Below are 17,802 nucleotides of genomic sequence, written 5' to 3'. Positions count from 1 at the left end.
CGTCAATAAGAGATTTAATCTAATATTAAATTTGAACAAACTTTATACTTGAGGAACGAAAAGGTGACCATAATGTCTTTAGTTCCTCGAGTATTTTGTTCACATTGTAAAGACAGAGGGTATATTGACGAGCGTTAAAAGATTTAAGTAAAAGGCCGCGGGGAAGAAAACTAAGGCGTTGAACAATTATATCATCATCTTGGACTTTGTGATTGGTTAGTCGCTAAGGGTACATAGTGATTTGTACAGTGCGATTTTAGAATAATTTTTAAAATTACTTAATTAACACTTCGCTATATGTTGATCGAATACAGTCCGTATTTCAATTAGCTTTCATAAAAGATGATGGTTTTCGTTTCAAATAATAGATAGTCAAATTCATATAAATTAATATTACAATCCTTTCATCTAATCCTACAAGAAATGTTTAAAAATATAAATCATTAGTTAAATATGTACGAGTATATAAAAAAAACAATACATTATATTGTACTCAAAGACAATGAAACATATGAGAGAACTTTACTTTCTAAGAACTGATAATTGTAAGAATTAATCGCTTTCAAAAGCGTAGACATATGTCATATTACTGAGAATTAACTAAATCGTATTATAATAATTGATACTATAAAAGTTAACGTCTGGTAACTAGTTATTTTATTGAACGCATGTTTTGCGATACGAAATAAATAATAAAAAATATCTTTGTATATCTAGATAGATATAAACAGATAGATATATTAAATCTAGATCGTCATAATACATTTGATGCTAGAGACTCTGAACCGGTTTTATTGAAAGTTTATGTCAGAGACATGCCCAGCTGTGGGCATCCTACGGCTGAAATAATTTTGATATCTAGAGGTATATCACGTCGAGCCGTATTTTTAACAGTAAATATCATTAGTGTTTTGTGTTATATATATGAAATTGTTCTAAGAAAACATCTATCAATTTATAGATCGACACTCAACGAAAAATAACTATAAATTTATAAAAATATGAAATAACATGAAGTATACAAATCAATGCAGCGTATGCTTTTGGAGGTAAATCTTTAGTATTGTATTATTTTACATTTTTATTTATATCATCATTTATTCCTATGTCCCTCAGATGGGACAGAGGGAGTCCACAGTACGTCGCCATCCCGAGCGGTCTTGAGCCTCGCGCTTGACTTCGTTCCATGTCATTCTAACTGCCTTCACTTGTGCAGTGCTCGACGGCCATCAGGTTTGCTTTTGGGCGGCCACGTCTTCGCTTTCCTTGAGGATTCTATTCTAAGACTTGCCTCGGTATGTGATCAGAGTCCCTTCGGAACGTGTGACCTATCCAGTTCCACTTGCAGCGTTTGATCTGTTGGTCGATCGGCGTTTAGTACGGTGTATAATTTAAGAAACACGACTGTGCGGGCCTATAAGGCTGCATTTTATTCGAAGTTCCATACCACCGTTTACTTAGAAATGATTACTTTTATATCTCCTTTTTAATATCGTGTGTGCTTACGTAATAATTGTAAGTTTTGTTTTTTCTTTACGCATATCAAACGCACAAACAAACTGCGCACACTCACATAAATGAAGTATAAATAAATATTTTAATAATGTTAGTTGTAAAAAAAATACTTTTTATACACCTTAGCTTCATGTATTTAGCAGTGAAAAAGTATCACAGTTACTTGTGGTTTCTTGATAGCGAAAATAGAAGCCGGGTGTGGACGACGTGGGTTATATTACATAGTATATATAAAAACTGAATTGAAAACACAATCGAAGTGACAATGGTAATATATTAAATAAATAAAAACTATGTATGAGTAATAATGAACAACACAAAAATTAAAATTGACTGAAAATAAATTTAATTGTAATTTTTTTTCTGTGGTCATTGTGTTTCTTTGGTGTGTTGATTAATCTGCTATTAATAATTCTAAAGCCTATTATCGAGTAAAGTAAGTACATAGCTTTACATAAACTTTAATTATAAAATTAATTTTATATTCGGGACATATAAAAATCGATTTTGAATTAAAAGATCTAGTCACTTGATTAATCGATTTAGTATTATAAATTGTCATATATAAAACATAACGTTGGTTAACGTTTTACACGTTAGAAAATTGTAAAAAGGCATTTTATTCGTTTAAGATATATCCGTACACCCAAGGGATGCGATATTCGCTCGTTGCCTAACCGAAAAATACTTTTTTTTTATTGAGTATTACGTTTGTTTTCGCATGTAACGCGCGAAAACTGTATCGGATTCATCTCGTTTTTTTAAAGTTTCTATTGCGATATTTTTGAACGGATACATTTTTTTTAATAGCCAACGTAAACGTGTGTAAAAAGTCAAACAATAATAGCTGTTACGTTATTGGTTTTAAAGTTTTATGATAATATTTATACATTGTTGTATGCTGAATTTTATGTTGTAATAAACGTTACACTGTAACCTTTATTAAAACCTTTTTAGATTTTTTCAAGTGATCAATATTTTCTCGAACATGGGTAATTTTAACGCCGATTCCGTGGTTATTTCTTATAACTGGTTTTATATTTTTGAGGACCTTTTGTTACCCCCTTTTTAGTTCTTTTTTTAAAATCATTCTTTTAATTTTTTTTTCTTTTCTTATTTCCTTCAAAATTGCAATAGTCCATTGATTTATTTTTCTTCACAATAGCTCACATTTCTCTGGCTTATTAGTCTTTTCTACACACCACATTTCTTTCTTCTCTTTCGCTTCTAAAATATCACAGTGGATTTACCTAACAGTACAATTTACGATGATTCCGCCGGTTAGAACGACTTGGGCGCAGAGGGCGCTTAGTTTAAAACCTCTTTTATGGTGGGAAAGCTGGAAGGCTCCCTTTAGGCTTAGACATATAATTTCACCGAAGGCCGCCGAGTTCTAAGATCGCTCAGGTGGATGCACGGAATTCGCCCTAGCCTGTCACTCGTCAATAAACTCTGTAAAGAACTCTGTGTTTGGCACCAATCAGTGTAACATAGCTCCTGAAGGTGCCCCGTGGACGGGTGAAACACGTGTTGAGTAATTTGGTGGTGGCGGTTGTGTGATTCGCATTGTTTGCCGCATACGCATTTATCAGCGGGCTGGCGGGCGGTGCATTTCATTGCACGACTACCACTGCATGTGCGGAAGTGGTTAAATATTGGTCCTTTTTTACTTAGGATGGACTTCCGCGAGGTAACGCCTGATTCCATTAAATCCATTAAATACTCTGTAAAGAAGTCGGGGCAGCTAGTTACCTGTACATTTACAATTGAATCACTTTTACCCTTTGATACGCCATTACTTGAGCAACACTTCACTGATTTCATTCATCTTTATTAATATATTTCCTAATTACTTTGTAGAAAGACGGAAATTAGAATGTTTAACAGTTCGTCTTGAAGTTCATGCGTTTGACATTTCTTCTTTTTTTCAGCAGATGGACGCCCTCTGCAAGACAGGCCGCCACGATGATCGATCTTGCACTGCCTGGATCCAGCGACATCCTGTTCAGCGACATGCAGTTCGTGAACGCTATTTCAGAACCCTTCGAACCCAAAAGCTATTGGTTGTATGAAACCGTCTAACAGTTCACGCGACGCATATTTATGTTTATAATTTCGTTAAACACCTATGCAGGTGTAGTATTTTACAAATCATTTTATTTATTGCACATTCAATCTATATATAAAATATGTATAGATTGAATCAATCATCGTATATATAATTACAGATGGAAACAATATGAATAAATGACTTTAATTTTTAATTTGATTTTTCGTTATATTTTACATTGAATGAATTGAGATGTAAATTGTATTTCAATAAAATTATATTTCACAGTCAATGTTCGTACATTATCAGTAATTGTCGTATCATTTCTGTTTGCAGTTTTCCAAATAAATAAAAGATATAAGTGATCACATTTCACAGTGAAATATATGTATCCTTTCGTTGTATTTAAAATTATCTGTGAATGTTGTGCAATCAAGCATGTTTTTAAGATAATTAATTATTAAAATTAACTTTTGCGATCCCTTATAAATGAAAAAGCATAAAATCTCTATTTTTATTTACAAAATTCGAGTAATTATAAAATATAGTTTTCGCAACACAATTTAAAAATTATTATTGACTACACTTTTATTGAAGGTAAGTTAAGATAACAACTTCTTCGAATATTAAATAAATTAGTTTTGAGATGAATAGACGGAAGAAACTCAGCGAGATAATATTTCTTTAAGAATCTAAAATTACATTTCTGCTAGTAGTGATGCGTCTAGCCCTATGCATGTACAATCAAACATGTTATTGAAATACATATTGTAGCGACCTTCTAGAAGAAATTATTAATCTCAACGGTGTCACTACATTTATATATCTACAATAAAAATGTTAGAAAAATATTTTGAATTCAGAATAAAGTTTTCTATAAATAGCAAAACTTTGACTTCAAGCATTTTCGTATTTTTTTATGACCATCTTGAATTAAAAACATTGCAATACAAAACAATAACTATACAATTATCTGTGTTTAAGTAATACTGTATCATAAGAGTAGTTTAGATTGTTGATGGTGAACATAACAAAATTTAAAAAAAAAAATTCTACGTAAAGTTCTTTTTTTGGAACCTCCTTTAGCCATAGGTGACTGTTTGATAAAATTTATTTCGCCTACAACTAATTTACATAAGTAATAAACATTTAAACAATTGGACGGACGACTTACAAGAGGTGGTTTGTATACAACAACGTACGTCCAACGACTGAAACTTTATTTGAAACAAATTGCCAAAATGTAATAGTATTTTATTTTAAATGTATTACAAAAGTGTTTTGACGAAACTTATAAATGTATAACATTTTATCTTTAGTTTATTAAGATATTGGCATCAGAAAAATGAAGATGGCTATTGCACGACTATAAAACGGTAACAGAACTCTGATATGTATTTTCTGGCAACTACACGGATAGAAGTACCGCGTTTTGTATGTAAATGTGCTTTTCGTTCTCATAGTGCCTCACTTCAAGAAGCTGATCCCGCAACTATGACAGAGAATGAATTTTACTTTGAATAGTTTTCGTTGAAATATTCTAAAATAAGTGAAGATGCGATATCGTTGAGTTGTATGAGATGGGAATTGTAAATTGATGCATTATTTAAATGAATATCTTAAGAATCATGTGACAATTGTGAATTTATACAATGTTTACTGTGTAAATGTGTTCGAAATCATTACCACTTCGATGTAGTTGTGATATTTTTGTCTAGTTGAAATCCAAATGTGGTTCTACTGGTCTCCAAAGAGGATGAGTGATAATTTTTTCACAATGCCTTTATATACTGTCTATTGATAAACTTTCAAGTTAAACCAGTGGGACAGTGTTCCTTTTTCTCACAAGTAATACTTCAATAGTCTAATAATATAACAACCGAACCATCACCTATGACGGGTGATGACTACGCTGAGCTTTGAAATCGTGTTGAAGGCTTTTCCGGAACTTATGGCTTACACTTTGTCATTGAAAGATTCTTTGATTTCGGTTTTATTCGTCCCTAACAAGGTATAACTTGTTTCTATCGTATTATTAACTGTGTTTTGTCATGACATCCACATATAATAATAATAATAATTTTAGGAGTCCGGAAAGTAATGTCGTTTCTGTCGACATACTTTACAGAAAAACCGATTGATTTTTACCACTTTGGCATTGAAAATGTGTATTCTAGATGGCAAAAGGTTGTTGATAACGAAGGTGAATATATCGTTGATTAGAAATAAAAACTTGCTAAAGATGTAGTCGTGTGGATTTAACTTAACAAAGCGACATTACTTTCTCTAATAATAAAGCTATATATCATTTCATATAAATAACTTAAAAATAATCAATAATATTTTGGATAATAATTTTGACAATTTATATTATGTTTGTATGGACCTTCTCAGGGTAAAAGCCTTCTCCACACTTGCATTTTTCTCTATTTTCTGTAACTTAGAGTCACCTGGTATTAAGTCTGCCTCTCGCTCTGGTACCTCAATTTCATAACTCTTTGTATCTACCACGGTCATACGTCCTCAGATGGTCAAACACCAACCACATGTATAGATGTATAAATAAATAATGAGAGATGGTTTAGTTCTTCTTATTTGTTCATTAATAGTTTCCAAGGTTTCGTGCAGTTCAACAAAGATATAAAGGCGGTATTTTACATTGCACTTCGATGCACTATCATAAATCTTCGAGTGATTTAAGTAAAAGGCTCAAGTCTAACATTCGTAAGTTAGATACATTTTCAGATGGAAAAACTTGTTTTGTTCACATTTTTATTTATTGCTTTCTTCTATTTTAAGGCCTTTTTAGACGAGATTATAATTTTTAAAAGCAAAATTCTTATATTACTGTTTCACGAGAAATAACAGTTATAAAGTTTTTCTATTTATACTTTTTCGTAAGAGAGTGTAATTTTGCTTTTCATTCAACCGCTTGTATGTAAATAAAAGGAGCTGGTGATTTTAGTGGAGGTCAATACCTGTAATAACATTTGAGGATGCGTTCACATAGCTACTTTTTTAGGGGGCGCAAGTAAACTTTTTAACATACATTAGTCTTTGAATTCATTTCTGGCCCTTCGTATTGTACAGAATATTTTAATCACAGGTAAAAGCATAGTATTTGTATAAACACATCCTTAGTTAGTTTTTACTAACCAGTATGATACGTCGTGCATTTTATGGGACAAGTTATTTGTTTCTATAAGAAAATTACTGCAGCAATTTTATACGAGAAAAAATTCAAAATCTTTGTTAAGGAAAGATTATTCATTAAAACAAATTATTATATTAAATAATATAAAGGAGACGAATATGTTAGTATCTTATTACATTAGTGCCATGCAAATTTTCACGTATAATATACAATAAAGGATTTGTAAGTTAAAATAAATAGTAATATTGTCTTTAAAAACATTGACTATTAAATTTGCCTGGTTCTTGTTAGAATCAAAATTAAACTAGGCAATAATAAACGGAGAAATTTTTGACTAATGATACTATGTATAAATATATATTTGAATGTATATTATATTAATATCTTGACGCTTTGAAGCCATTTTTCTTTCTCTGTAAGAAACGGACCAATATTTAGCCGCTTCCGCACATACAGTAGTAGTCTTGCAACAAAGTGCACCGTCTGCCAGCCCGCTGATAAATGCGTATGCGGCAAACAATGCGAATTATACAACTGCCACCGTTAGATCACTCAACACGTTTTTCACTCCTCCACGGGGCATCTTCAGGAGTTACGTTACACCGATTAGTGCCAAACACAGAGTGAAACTAATCAAAAAATTGGCACTTTGTTGCACGACTACCAGTGCATGTGCGGAAGTGGCTAAATATTGGTCCTTTTCTTACTTAGAATGGACTTCCGCAAGGTAACGCCTGATTCCATGAAATATTTTCTTTCTCTGTTTCATTGTTTTAGATGTCAATCCAGTCCATTATGTGAAACATTATAGAAATCTAACCAGTAAACTATAGAGAATTTAGTTGCAATAAAAATAATATTGACTTGAACGCAGTTTCAGAACCCAAGTCTGTAATAGACACATTGTGTTATTGTTATAAATAGCTGTCTAACAATTTACTTATCATGTTTGTATCACTTATATCTTCATATTACATTATTTATATCTCATATAAATTGCGTCTTTGGTCAGGTATAATGCTGACATGAATTCATAATATCTTTATAGGGTACGCTTATTTTCGTACGACTCCATAACTGAGGATTATCGTATTGGGTGGTCTGTTCTAGAATAAAACGCTATTATTTATACATATCCAACAAAACTCAAAGGAAAACTATACGTCCTTCTCAATTGTTTCAATACTGGATTTTCAGAAGAACTTCAGAAGAACAAGTGTCATTTTTGATATGCCTTGATGAAATTGTTGACGATTAATACGAAATTCAGTTTTTGGTTTTCCAGTATATAAATAATTATGAACGCGGTGTTTTACCGTTAGATTAAGATATTTAAAGTTATTTGGTTGTTGATCAATATAAGTAAAATAACTCGTGACCCGTTGGTAACATGAGAACCCATTCTTAATTTTGAGTTCAATGTTTTATTCCATTTATCTAGTCATACTTTTTTATGTTCCCCGTTATTGGAGAATTCTCGTACTCCATATCTTGTTGTAGGACAGACAGGGTCTGATATTCTTTAATGATTTTTTCACTTTCTTTTCTTTTTATTTCTGTACTCTTCTATCATTCTTCGAATGATCTATCTTTCCTCTTCCTTCATTGTACAATTTAAAACCTTTGTTTTGTTCCTCACGTCCCCACTTTCATACCTTTAATATATATTTATTTTGTGCTATTTAACGTTCTTATTTAATATGCTAATTTATTACAAATTTCCATAATTTATCACAATTTCCATTTTATTTTATTTACCTTATTATTTCTTCCTAGTTTTTTTTTTTAAATTCTAGTTTTATATTTCTTTACTCTACCTCCTGTTTATTTGATTACTTACGCAACCTGTATCAGTTTTATTTCTTATTATTGCGTCGTTCACTATCTTCCTGCCGCATTTAAAGTACGCTGGCCTGCCATTGCCATCTTTTATTAGTGAGGCAATGCTGTTCTCGCTAATCTTTTTGCTCAACCAGCATTCAGAGTCAAACCGAGGACCTTCGAATCAAGGTCAGTTCTAGTCATTGGGAGATATTACATGATAATATAGCGAACTATTATCATCATTCATTATTTCAGTCGCAAGACATCTGTTGGTTATATACCTGCCTTATAGATTTTCAATAGAACCTGTTTGATGTCGCCTGCACACAGCGTCTTCCTGCTATAGTAAACAACCAGAGAATACCACTATGTTGGTGGTTAGTACCAACGGTATTTGTTTTGCTTACTAAAGTGACATATATTGAAATGAGTAATAAATATTTAAAAAGCTAAATGGAACAAGTAAGTTTGTCCAAGAATGGTATTGATATCGAGCCGAGGATGAGATGAGGAATCGATATTATCGTAGGTTTAATTAAAAACATCGGAATAAATAATTTTTAATTTCGATATGAAATATAATAAAGGGTATTAATTTGATATCGTTACATTTAAATTGGCGGATGACTTTGGTTGATAATGACCGACCGTTGTCCTGATAGAGCGTCGTTAGCAATGTGTGATAGGCATGTTAATTAATTGGAATCATTTCGATTATTAATCACCAACATTGAGAACAGTGGAGTAATAATCTGTCAATATTGTTTTTCACTATCTACATAATGTAACGCCGAAATTAATACGACCCACGAATAATGACTTGTGTTTGATTCTGCACCAGTATATAATTAAAAAATAATACTGTCAATTTGATCGCTTGGAAGAAGCCTGCGTCATGTGTATAAAATTACGTTGGGCATTCTGTTGCTTAATTCTTATAGTTTTTTCTTCATATGTATATATTATTAATATTGTATAAATTGGATTATTTATACTGATTACTAATGAACATCAATAGATAAATGCCTGAAGTGTCGAAATAGAAGAAAACTAGGATTATATTTACCGCCCCTATAGCATAATGTTTCAGAAGTAAGAAAAGGACCAATATTTAGCCACTTCCGCACATGCAGTGGTAGTCGTGCAACAAAGTGCACCGCCCGCCAGCCCGCTGATAAATGCGCATGCGGCAAACAATGCGAATTACACAACTACCGCCGTTAAATCACTCAACACGTGTTTCACCCCTCCACGGGCCATCTTCAGGAGTTATGTTACATCGATTAGTGCAAAACACAGACTCTGTGTTTCACGACTACCACTGCATGTGCGGAAGTGGCTAAATATTGGTCCTTTTCTTACTTAGGATGGACTTCCGCAAAATAACGCCTGATTCCATTAAATAATGTTTCATATTCAATTGGTTGCTAACACAAACAAACACAGACAAACTTAGGCAGGTTTCGTTATCACTTAAATAAATCTTCAAGTGATAGAACGGAAAATTATGTTTCCTTCTTCTTTTCAGATGATGGACGCCCTCATGATGATCGGTCTTGCTCTACCCGTATCCATCGACATTCCTACCAGCAGTCTACTAGCTGTACGATGTAAAGTTATGTGTTACCCGTGACGATTTACGGCAGTGAACTATGGTATCTCTCTTCGGGCATAGTTTACAAAAGTATGTTCCAACATTTTTTGCACGATTCTCCACATTTCTAAAATTCTTATGCCCCCATATGCAATATACATAATTTTTATATTAAAGCGAAAGAGTTAAACTCGTGTCTAGTTCACTTTCGAATTGCCTTCTTTGACAATTAAATTGCATCTTGTGGGCTCCACGTTGAAAAATTTTAATTTACAAGCTCACAGTCACCTAACTAGCTATAAAGATGGCTATGCTCGAATTTCCTCTACGAGATAGAATCAAGAATGAAGATTTCCGAAGACAGACGAAAATAACCGACATTGCCCGAAGGAGGGGCAAGTGCTAGTGGGCAGGCCATATAGTAGAATACAGGGCCATAGAACAGATTACCGCAGGAACCTTCAGGTTTTGGATAGAGATCACAAACCGGCCAGCGCAGCGAAGAACGTCCACCCACGATGTGAACAAACAATTTTCTACTATTTAAGCCACCTGTAATCCTCTGCCGCTATTTTTTGTATATCTACTTTTTACCTAATATTTTCACCGCTATTTCCTTATTTATTTATTTTTATCCGTTATTTCATGTTAAATTAACTAACTAAATTTATTATGTATATGTGTAGTGCATGCCTTCTATTTATAAATACGTGTCATTGTGGCACAACAAGTATCTCTAATTCTCATTTGTTATCTTATTTTTTTTAAATATATACAGCATTTCCGACTATCTTATATTTTTAATTACATAAGGTGCTAAAACTGGATGCAAACCGCATTCGACAGTTCCTGTTGAAACTTGGTTCCGACCGATCTTATTACAGAATTTATATAAGCTATCAGCACCCGGACTCCTCAAACAAGCGGATTTTTTAAATGTCAATACTAGTGACTATCATTGAAAAAAAGTATAAAACAACAACATAAAAAAATCTTAGATTGAAACACGCTGCGCTGTTTTACTCGTCGCTTCGAGTCAGGTATTTCTCATTAGTGCGTAAGCTTTGATGTGAAAATTAGACAGTATTAGGCTTGTGGAAGTCTAAAGACTCTACGTATGTAGAGCTAGTTCAATGCACCTGCACAAAGGTATTTGAAGATGTAGGCTGTGAATCGCTTTTAGTTATAGCTAAGTTAATAATCAAATTACCTTTGTAACTCATTAGTGAGGGCTTCAATCGTCTTTCCGTGACGCGAATATAGAGCGGTCTCGTTGTAAATACGTACCAGTTATTACACAGCGGTTGAGAGATTGTAAGAGTGAGAGTGTGTGTGTTAGAGGGAGAAGGCTGAGAATATTTTGCCCGTCTCTGAGAATTAGCATTCCGGACGCGATCATTTTAAAGAATTCGCCTTTTTCCTTCAGAAATAAAGGCGTAACATTTTAATACCTATCACGCTTACGAATATTAATGGAGGCATTAATATCTCAAAGAATACCTACGCTTCTAGTATTTGCAGAGAATAAAAATCGCTTGCATTCGTAGTATAAATTATTAAAGTTCTTCAGTACTCGTTAAGGTCAGAAAACGTATTTCTATTTTTTCAGATATAAGTTAAAAAAAACCACACATGCATCTTTTACCACGATGTATAATATCGGCGTTTATTACCGAGCCCTAGAATTGGACATTTGTGAAAGTGTTTACCAAACAAAAAAGAGGTTAATTTCATGTGAGCTCTTTACAGAAAGAAAAAAAAAACTAGTAAAATCTTTACTACAGTGTACAGCTTGAATATGAAATACTGTATTAAAGCCGTTTGTTTTACTGATCACAATAAAAAAAAACTGTTGTCGTGAGCTCTTCTCAGATTAGAACGCGTTCGTAATTTGAAATTGGAAGATGTTCTTAGATATCACTTTTATTCTAATTTACTTTGGCTGTTCTGGTATTTTTCTTATACATGTGGCGTGCATATCGCGCGCCACTCAAACACCAAGCTCTTACCCACGTGACCGTCAATCGCATGGCGGCGGCGGCAGTGAAACAGATGCATGACAGATGGCGCCACAGTAGACGCAACGAAAATCTGCATCGCGCTGTTGAGAGTCTCCGCGCTCATTATAAGGGCTAGCGGAGGTGCGGTCAACGGAAGAAGAAGCAACTGAAGATCAAGAAGCAACCGACGAACAAGATACAACCGACGAACTACCGAAGCACAAGAAGCTACCGAAGAACAAGAAGCTACCGTACTACGACCACTCCTACACTACCGACGAACTACCGAAGCACAAGAAGCTACCGAAGAACAAGAAGCTACCGTACTACGACCACTCCTATACTGGTGACCCCGAGTAAGGACAACGAGAAGCACCTTCCGGACCCAGCTGACCACACCACACTCGGAAGACGCGCAGATAAACCACAATATGAGTCAGCCTAGTAACGACGACCGCAAAATCGCCGAAGTGTTACGCGTTGGCGTAAGAGTGCCCCCATTTTGGCCTGAAGAGCCGGCCATTCACCTGTCATCATTTCGCCCGAAGACAGCTCCACGACAAGCGAACCCGAGTTGCAAACTGTAATAATACGAGCTTCCAACGAAGTGCCGCCGATGTCATCCGAACCGCCGACTACACCGACGCCGTCGCCACCACCGTCACCGTCGCCGTCGCCTCCACCGTCTCCTTTCGACACGATCCCCACGGAGACGACTACACCGTCCACTACTTCTACGACGGAGTCTACGACGACGTCCTCCACGACTACATCGACTACAACGACAACGACTATCACTACAATGCCAACGACGATCGCTACATCACCAACAATAGCGCCAACGACCGCGCCCACGACCACGCCCACAGCTCTGCCTACTACAACTCCTGTGCCCGAAACAACTCTACAGGAGGTTACAAAACAGGACCTCCCATTATCATCTGAGAGAAGCAGCACAATAATCGGTCGCACCACGGAGACGGTCACTTTCCCCATGTCCGTTAATCAGCCACTTCAACCACTTCAACTGCTACTACCTCAGACGGAGACAAGAGGACCCGGAGCGGCAGAAGAGTAAGGTTACCAAATTGTTATCGACCATAGTTACGGTCTGGGCGGGGGAGTGATGTGGCGTGCATATCGCGCGCCACTCAAACACCAAGCTCTTACCCACGTGACCGTCAATCGCATGGCGGCGGCGGCAGTGAAACAGATACATGACAGATGGCGCCACAGTAGACGCAACGAAAATCTGCATCGCGCTGTTGAGAGTCTCCGCGCTCATTATAAGGGCTAGCGGAGGTGCGGTCAACGGAAGAAGAAGCAACTGAAGATCAAGAAGCAACCGACGAGCAAGATACAACCGACGAACTACCGAAGCACAAGAAGCTACCGAAGAACAAGAAGCTACCGTACTACGACCACTCCTACACTATCGACGAACTACCGAAGCACAAGAAGCTACCAAAGAACAAGAAGCTACCGAAGAACAAGAAGCTACCGTACTACGACCACTCCTACATACATATGATATCTATAATAAATATGTAATGGCAAATAAAGTAAATAGTCATCATAATTTCTATCACGGGATGTCCACTGTACGACCTTCAGGTCCGACTCTACAGGTTTACGATAGGATCTAAAAAAAGTTTTTCAATTCACCTTATTGGCAGACGTTTTACGCTACGCTTGGCGGTTTATGGTCTCCGTGTTTATGGAGCCTCTCATTCTCCCTTTCACTTACAAAGATGGAGACTTATCATCTAACGTAACTCTTTTTTATTTTTGCTCAGATTCTCATCTTTCATCACAATTTCTGCTACTCTTTCTTCTTACGTTCTTTACATTATCTTTTCCTTTATTGCATTTATTTGCAATCCTTTGGCACGTCGCTTTTTTACCTTTACCGCATTTTTACAATATTATATTACAATTTTAACTTTAATTGTTCTTAAATTACCACATTTCTGAGTTTCTTCCTTTCAAAACTTTTTTCATTGACGGTCTTTTTGTAGTTTCTGTACTTTAGGATCTTCAGAACTTCAGCGGACATAAAGGAAAGCTTTCTATTCATTATATGACCTGCCAATCACTTCAACTTTCTATTCCATTGGACGAAATTAATGATTAAAACAACTAGAATTGGTTAAGTCCACCGATAAGTTCGTTCGTTCAGAAATATTACTATTTTAGTTATTGGTAAACTTTGTTTATTCCTACGGAATAAAGATCTTTTTTCATTGTAATACAAACTCTTTGTTGTTTTTCGTTTAAAAAAAAATAGTTGTAAAAATTGTCACACAAGGTTATTTAATTAAGTTTTCATCTTATAAATATAGCTATATATATATATATAATATAGCAAATAAACAATATTGTGTAATTGGCCAAAAAAATAATTGAATTGTATAATTAATTTATCGATTTACGAAAATATGTTAATGATTTAGTGATGGTCGTAAAATGTTGATTTCGAATGACCCTGTAATAGATGCTCTGATGTTATTACTTCAAAACAGCATTGACTATTTAAAACTGGAACACGAAACAAGTCATATATATCATGCGGGTAATAAGGTGTCATGAAGTGTACGGAATACGCGATGTCGCCTGTGAAATATCCGTGGCTTAGGAAAAATGTGAATATTTACCAAATCGCTGCCGATCTGTCTCTTTTTACACACAAAGTATTCCGTACTCGGTCTATTATGATCCAAAACACTTGGAATGTATTAAAGTATGTTATCATGACAATTTGTTAAATCGCAAAAGATAACTTTTTCCTTATTTTCATCATTAATTTATTTAGAGCATTTTTTTCTAATTTATACGTGTTCTCTGCTGTACTGAGGTCTCTCCTATCGCTGTCCTGTGGAATCGGCTTCTACAAGGTCATTTGCCCACCTTGTGGGTACGCTTTTCCTGTCCGTGGTCATCTCAAGAACATTTAAACATTCTGCTCTATGGATACCTAATGCCACTTGATCTTGTTGATACGCTGGGCTGTTTCGGATACTTTCCTTTGGATCTCGCCATTTTTAATTCAATCTCTTAGATAAGTGCCGAGCATACATCTTAAGTATCGTTAGGCAAGTTTTCCAATGAGAACCAGAGCTAATATATATAACTAATCAAAAAGGTTTTTTTGTACGATTTTCAAACAGAGGACGTACGTACGACTTCTTATAGTTCATTGTAAGTCGATTAAGCTAGATATTAAGATTAGAAACCAGGTTATCATATTAGTGATAGCAGATTCATAAAAAAATACCCTTGCTCACAATTTGTACTCTGAAAGAAGAATTAAGTAGAAGATAAAAGAAGTACTCACCATCGTGGGAGTCATAGATGAAAATGACGTTTTTCCAGCCGTAGTAGGTGATTGTATCGATCACAGCGCGGTGATAGTCCGGGCGAAGGCTCACAGCATAATCTATCAGTCCAGAAGATGGCCGAATCACCTAATAAATAAACATATTCAAGTAAATCATTTATAGTCCATATTTATAGATTTACACGCATATATTCGTAAATAATTTGAAATTAATAAAATTATTATTCATTTATTGTCGTTCAATATCAAGACGAAAGTATACAATCATTGTATGCCAACAAATGCCTAGTGATGACGGCAGTGAAATGTAATCAGCTATGCAGAAGACTGTATCCTGGGTTTCCCTGCGAGATCAAATCAACAATGAAGATGAAAATGAAGATTATTTCATGTTCAGAGGATAACGGTACTCGGCAATGATAACAAGGATACCTAGAGGTCAAAATATTTTTACAAGTTCGTCCGGGTCAGGAGTCGCAAAACTTTTCATCCAATGAGCTAAATATTAGAAATATAAAGTTGATATTTCATCAAAGAGCCATTTTCTAAGAAACATAGTCTTTGGTAATTATGTTTGATTTATCCCAAGAAAGCCTTTTATAAGATTCTAATTCACCTCTATGTTTCTAAATACAACCTTTTCAATTATAATTTTCTTGAGTAATTTTTCTAGAGTGTTCTAAACATTTTGACATTAAAGCTCTAATAGTTGAGGAGAAAGGTGAATTGGATTAGAGAGGAAGATCTAAATTTTTCAACTCAAGGTAACGCTGCTAGTTCGCAAGGCGCTCCGTGGCAATTGTTTAATGTCAATTGTTTTATATATCATAATTTTAAAAGTGCCCGCACTACATTTACTTAGTAAGTATTTTCATCTATTTTTCCAGTTCCTCGATGGCCACGTGATTTAAAATGATGATAACGAAATGGAGTGACTTGTAGTCAACGATGGATGTTGATCAAGTGAAATCTTTGTGAGACGCCCATGACTGTTTCCAGACTCAGAACATCTCTTATCCATGAAGCTACCATTACTTATTCAGCCTATTTACTTCAATGGATTGGCAGTAATTTGAACGCTAAGTAATATGGAAGGATACTAAAATCCAATCATGCGCTCACTCCACTGGCACTAAATCTACAGAAAGCACTCTCAGAGGCTAAGCCACCGATTGGCCAGTATATATTGTTCCAAAATATATCAGATCCTCTCAAATTTTCTCTCAAGACACATTTTGTAATTTTTCACGCAGGGCCAAAGAAACTCTTGTAAAATACAGTGTACAACCTGAGAATGAATCGTTTAGATGACTAAAAAAACAAATTCACCTTTGGAGATAATACGTGTCATTTTACCGAATAATATGATATTATATATAAATTAATCTCAAAGATTTTTCTCTCCTATATTTTGATGGAAAATCGACAAACCATTAATCAGCTTATTATAGATAAAAGTACACATGTGATTATAGTTTTTGATCACCAAATAAAGGATATTATTTTAAATTTCTCGCTAATTTTAAAGAAAGGAAACCTCTAATAATAACAAATGTTAGAAATGGAATAATTTAGACTTCTTTGTTCGGTTCTGACGATAATAAATTTTCATTACATGTTTGAGATTTTAAAATATTTATTTATACAATATTTACAAACATGTTCTTGTGATATGATTCTTCCCAGATCAGGACGTGTTCAGAACCTTCGCAACTTCATTTAAGTTAAAAGATGTGGTGGATAAAACGGGCTTTTCTAAATATTTTTGTTTACTGAAAGATCCAATAATCATCCAAGATACATATTATCTTTATATGAATATTTATGGAAAAGTATTAGGTAGCTTATATTGAATTGTGGAATTGTATTTAAAGAATAAAAATTTTCTTCTCAAAACGCGGATTTTAAAACTGGAAATTCTTCTTTCTGGAAATACTTTATTAAGACAATAAAGTTCAAGATAAATGTTTTCAAAATAAATATTTACAACATTGCAAAGCGCCTGCAATTTTATTATAGCAATATTACACTTAAGCGATTGTGCACATAGATCGTTCGCAGTAAAATTTAATAATTTCTTAGTGAAGTATTTAAGCATTTATTTAGATAGGGCGATTTCGTGGCCCTCACCTTATCCTTTCTTCTGGAAGCCGGGCGACCTCTGGATCTTGATTTATTAACTTTACGTTGGACTACAACTCTCTGCACAGTGTTGTCTTTCTCTCGTTCATCAACCTATACAATGAGATTATCAGTTAAAGAGAGTAAAATAAATTATATCCAGGGTAACGCTGCATTTGCAAACAGCCCCACTTCACATTTGAATAA

General features: G+C 34.6%; 1 protein-coding gene across 1 annotated transcript in view; it reads right to left on the bottom strand.

Annotated features, from left to right (window-relative positions):
- Positions 1-17,802, bottom strand: part of LOC137924362 (glutamate receptor 1-like) — a 188,992-nt gene that overhangs the window by 68,113 nt on the left and 103,077 nt on the right. Inside the window, exon 4 of the mRNA XM_068767794.1 lies at positions 15,472-15,601. Coding sequence (XP_068623895.1) covers positions 15,472-15,601 — 130 coding nt within the window. The remainder of the gene's footprint in view (positions 1-15,471; positions 15,602-17,802) is intronic.

This window comes from Battus philenor, unplaced genomic scaffold (assembly GCF_028537555.1).
Source record: "Battus philenor isolate CCGP_79_NKW_IND1 unplaced genomic scaffold, ilBatPhil1.0.hap1 SCAF_1, whole genome shotgun sequence".
NCBI lineage: Eukaryota > Metazoa > Arthropoda > Insecta > Lepidoptera > Papilionidae > Battus > Battus philenor.
Note: the sequence above shows the minus strand (reverse complement) of the source record. Positions and strands in the feature narration are given on the sequence as shown.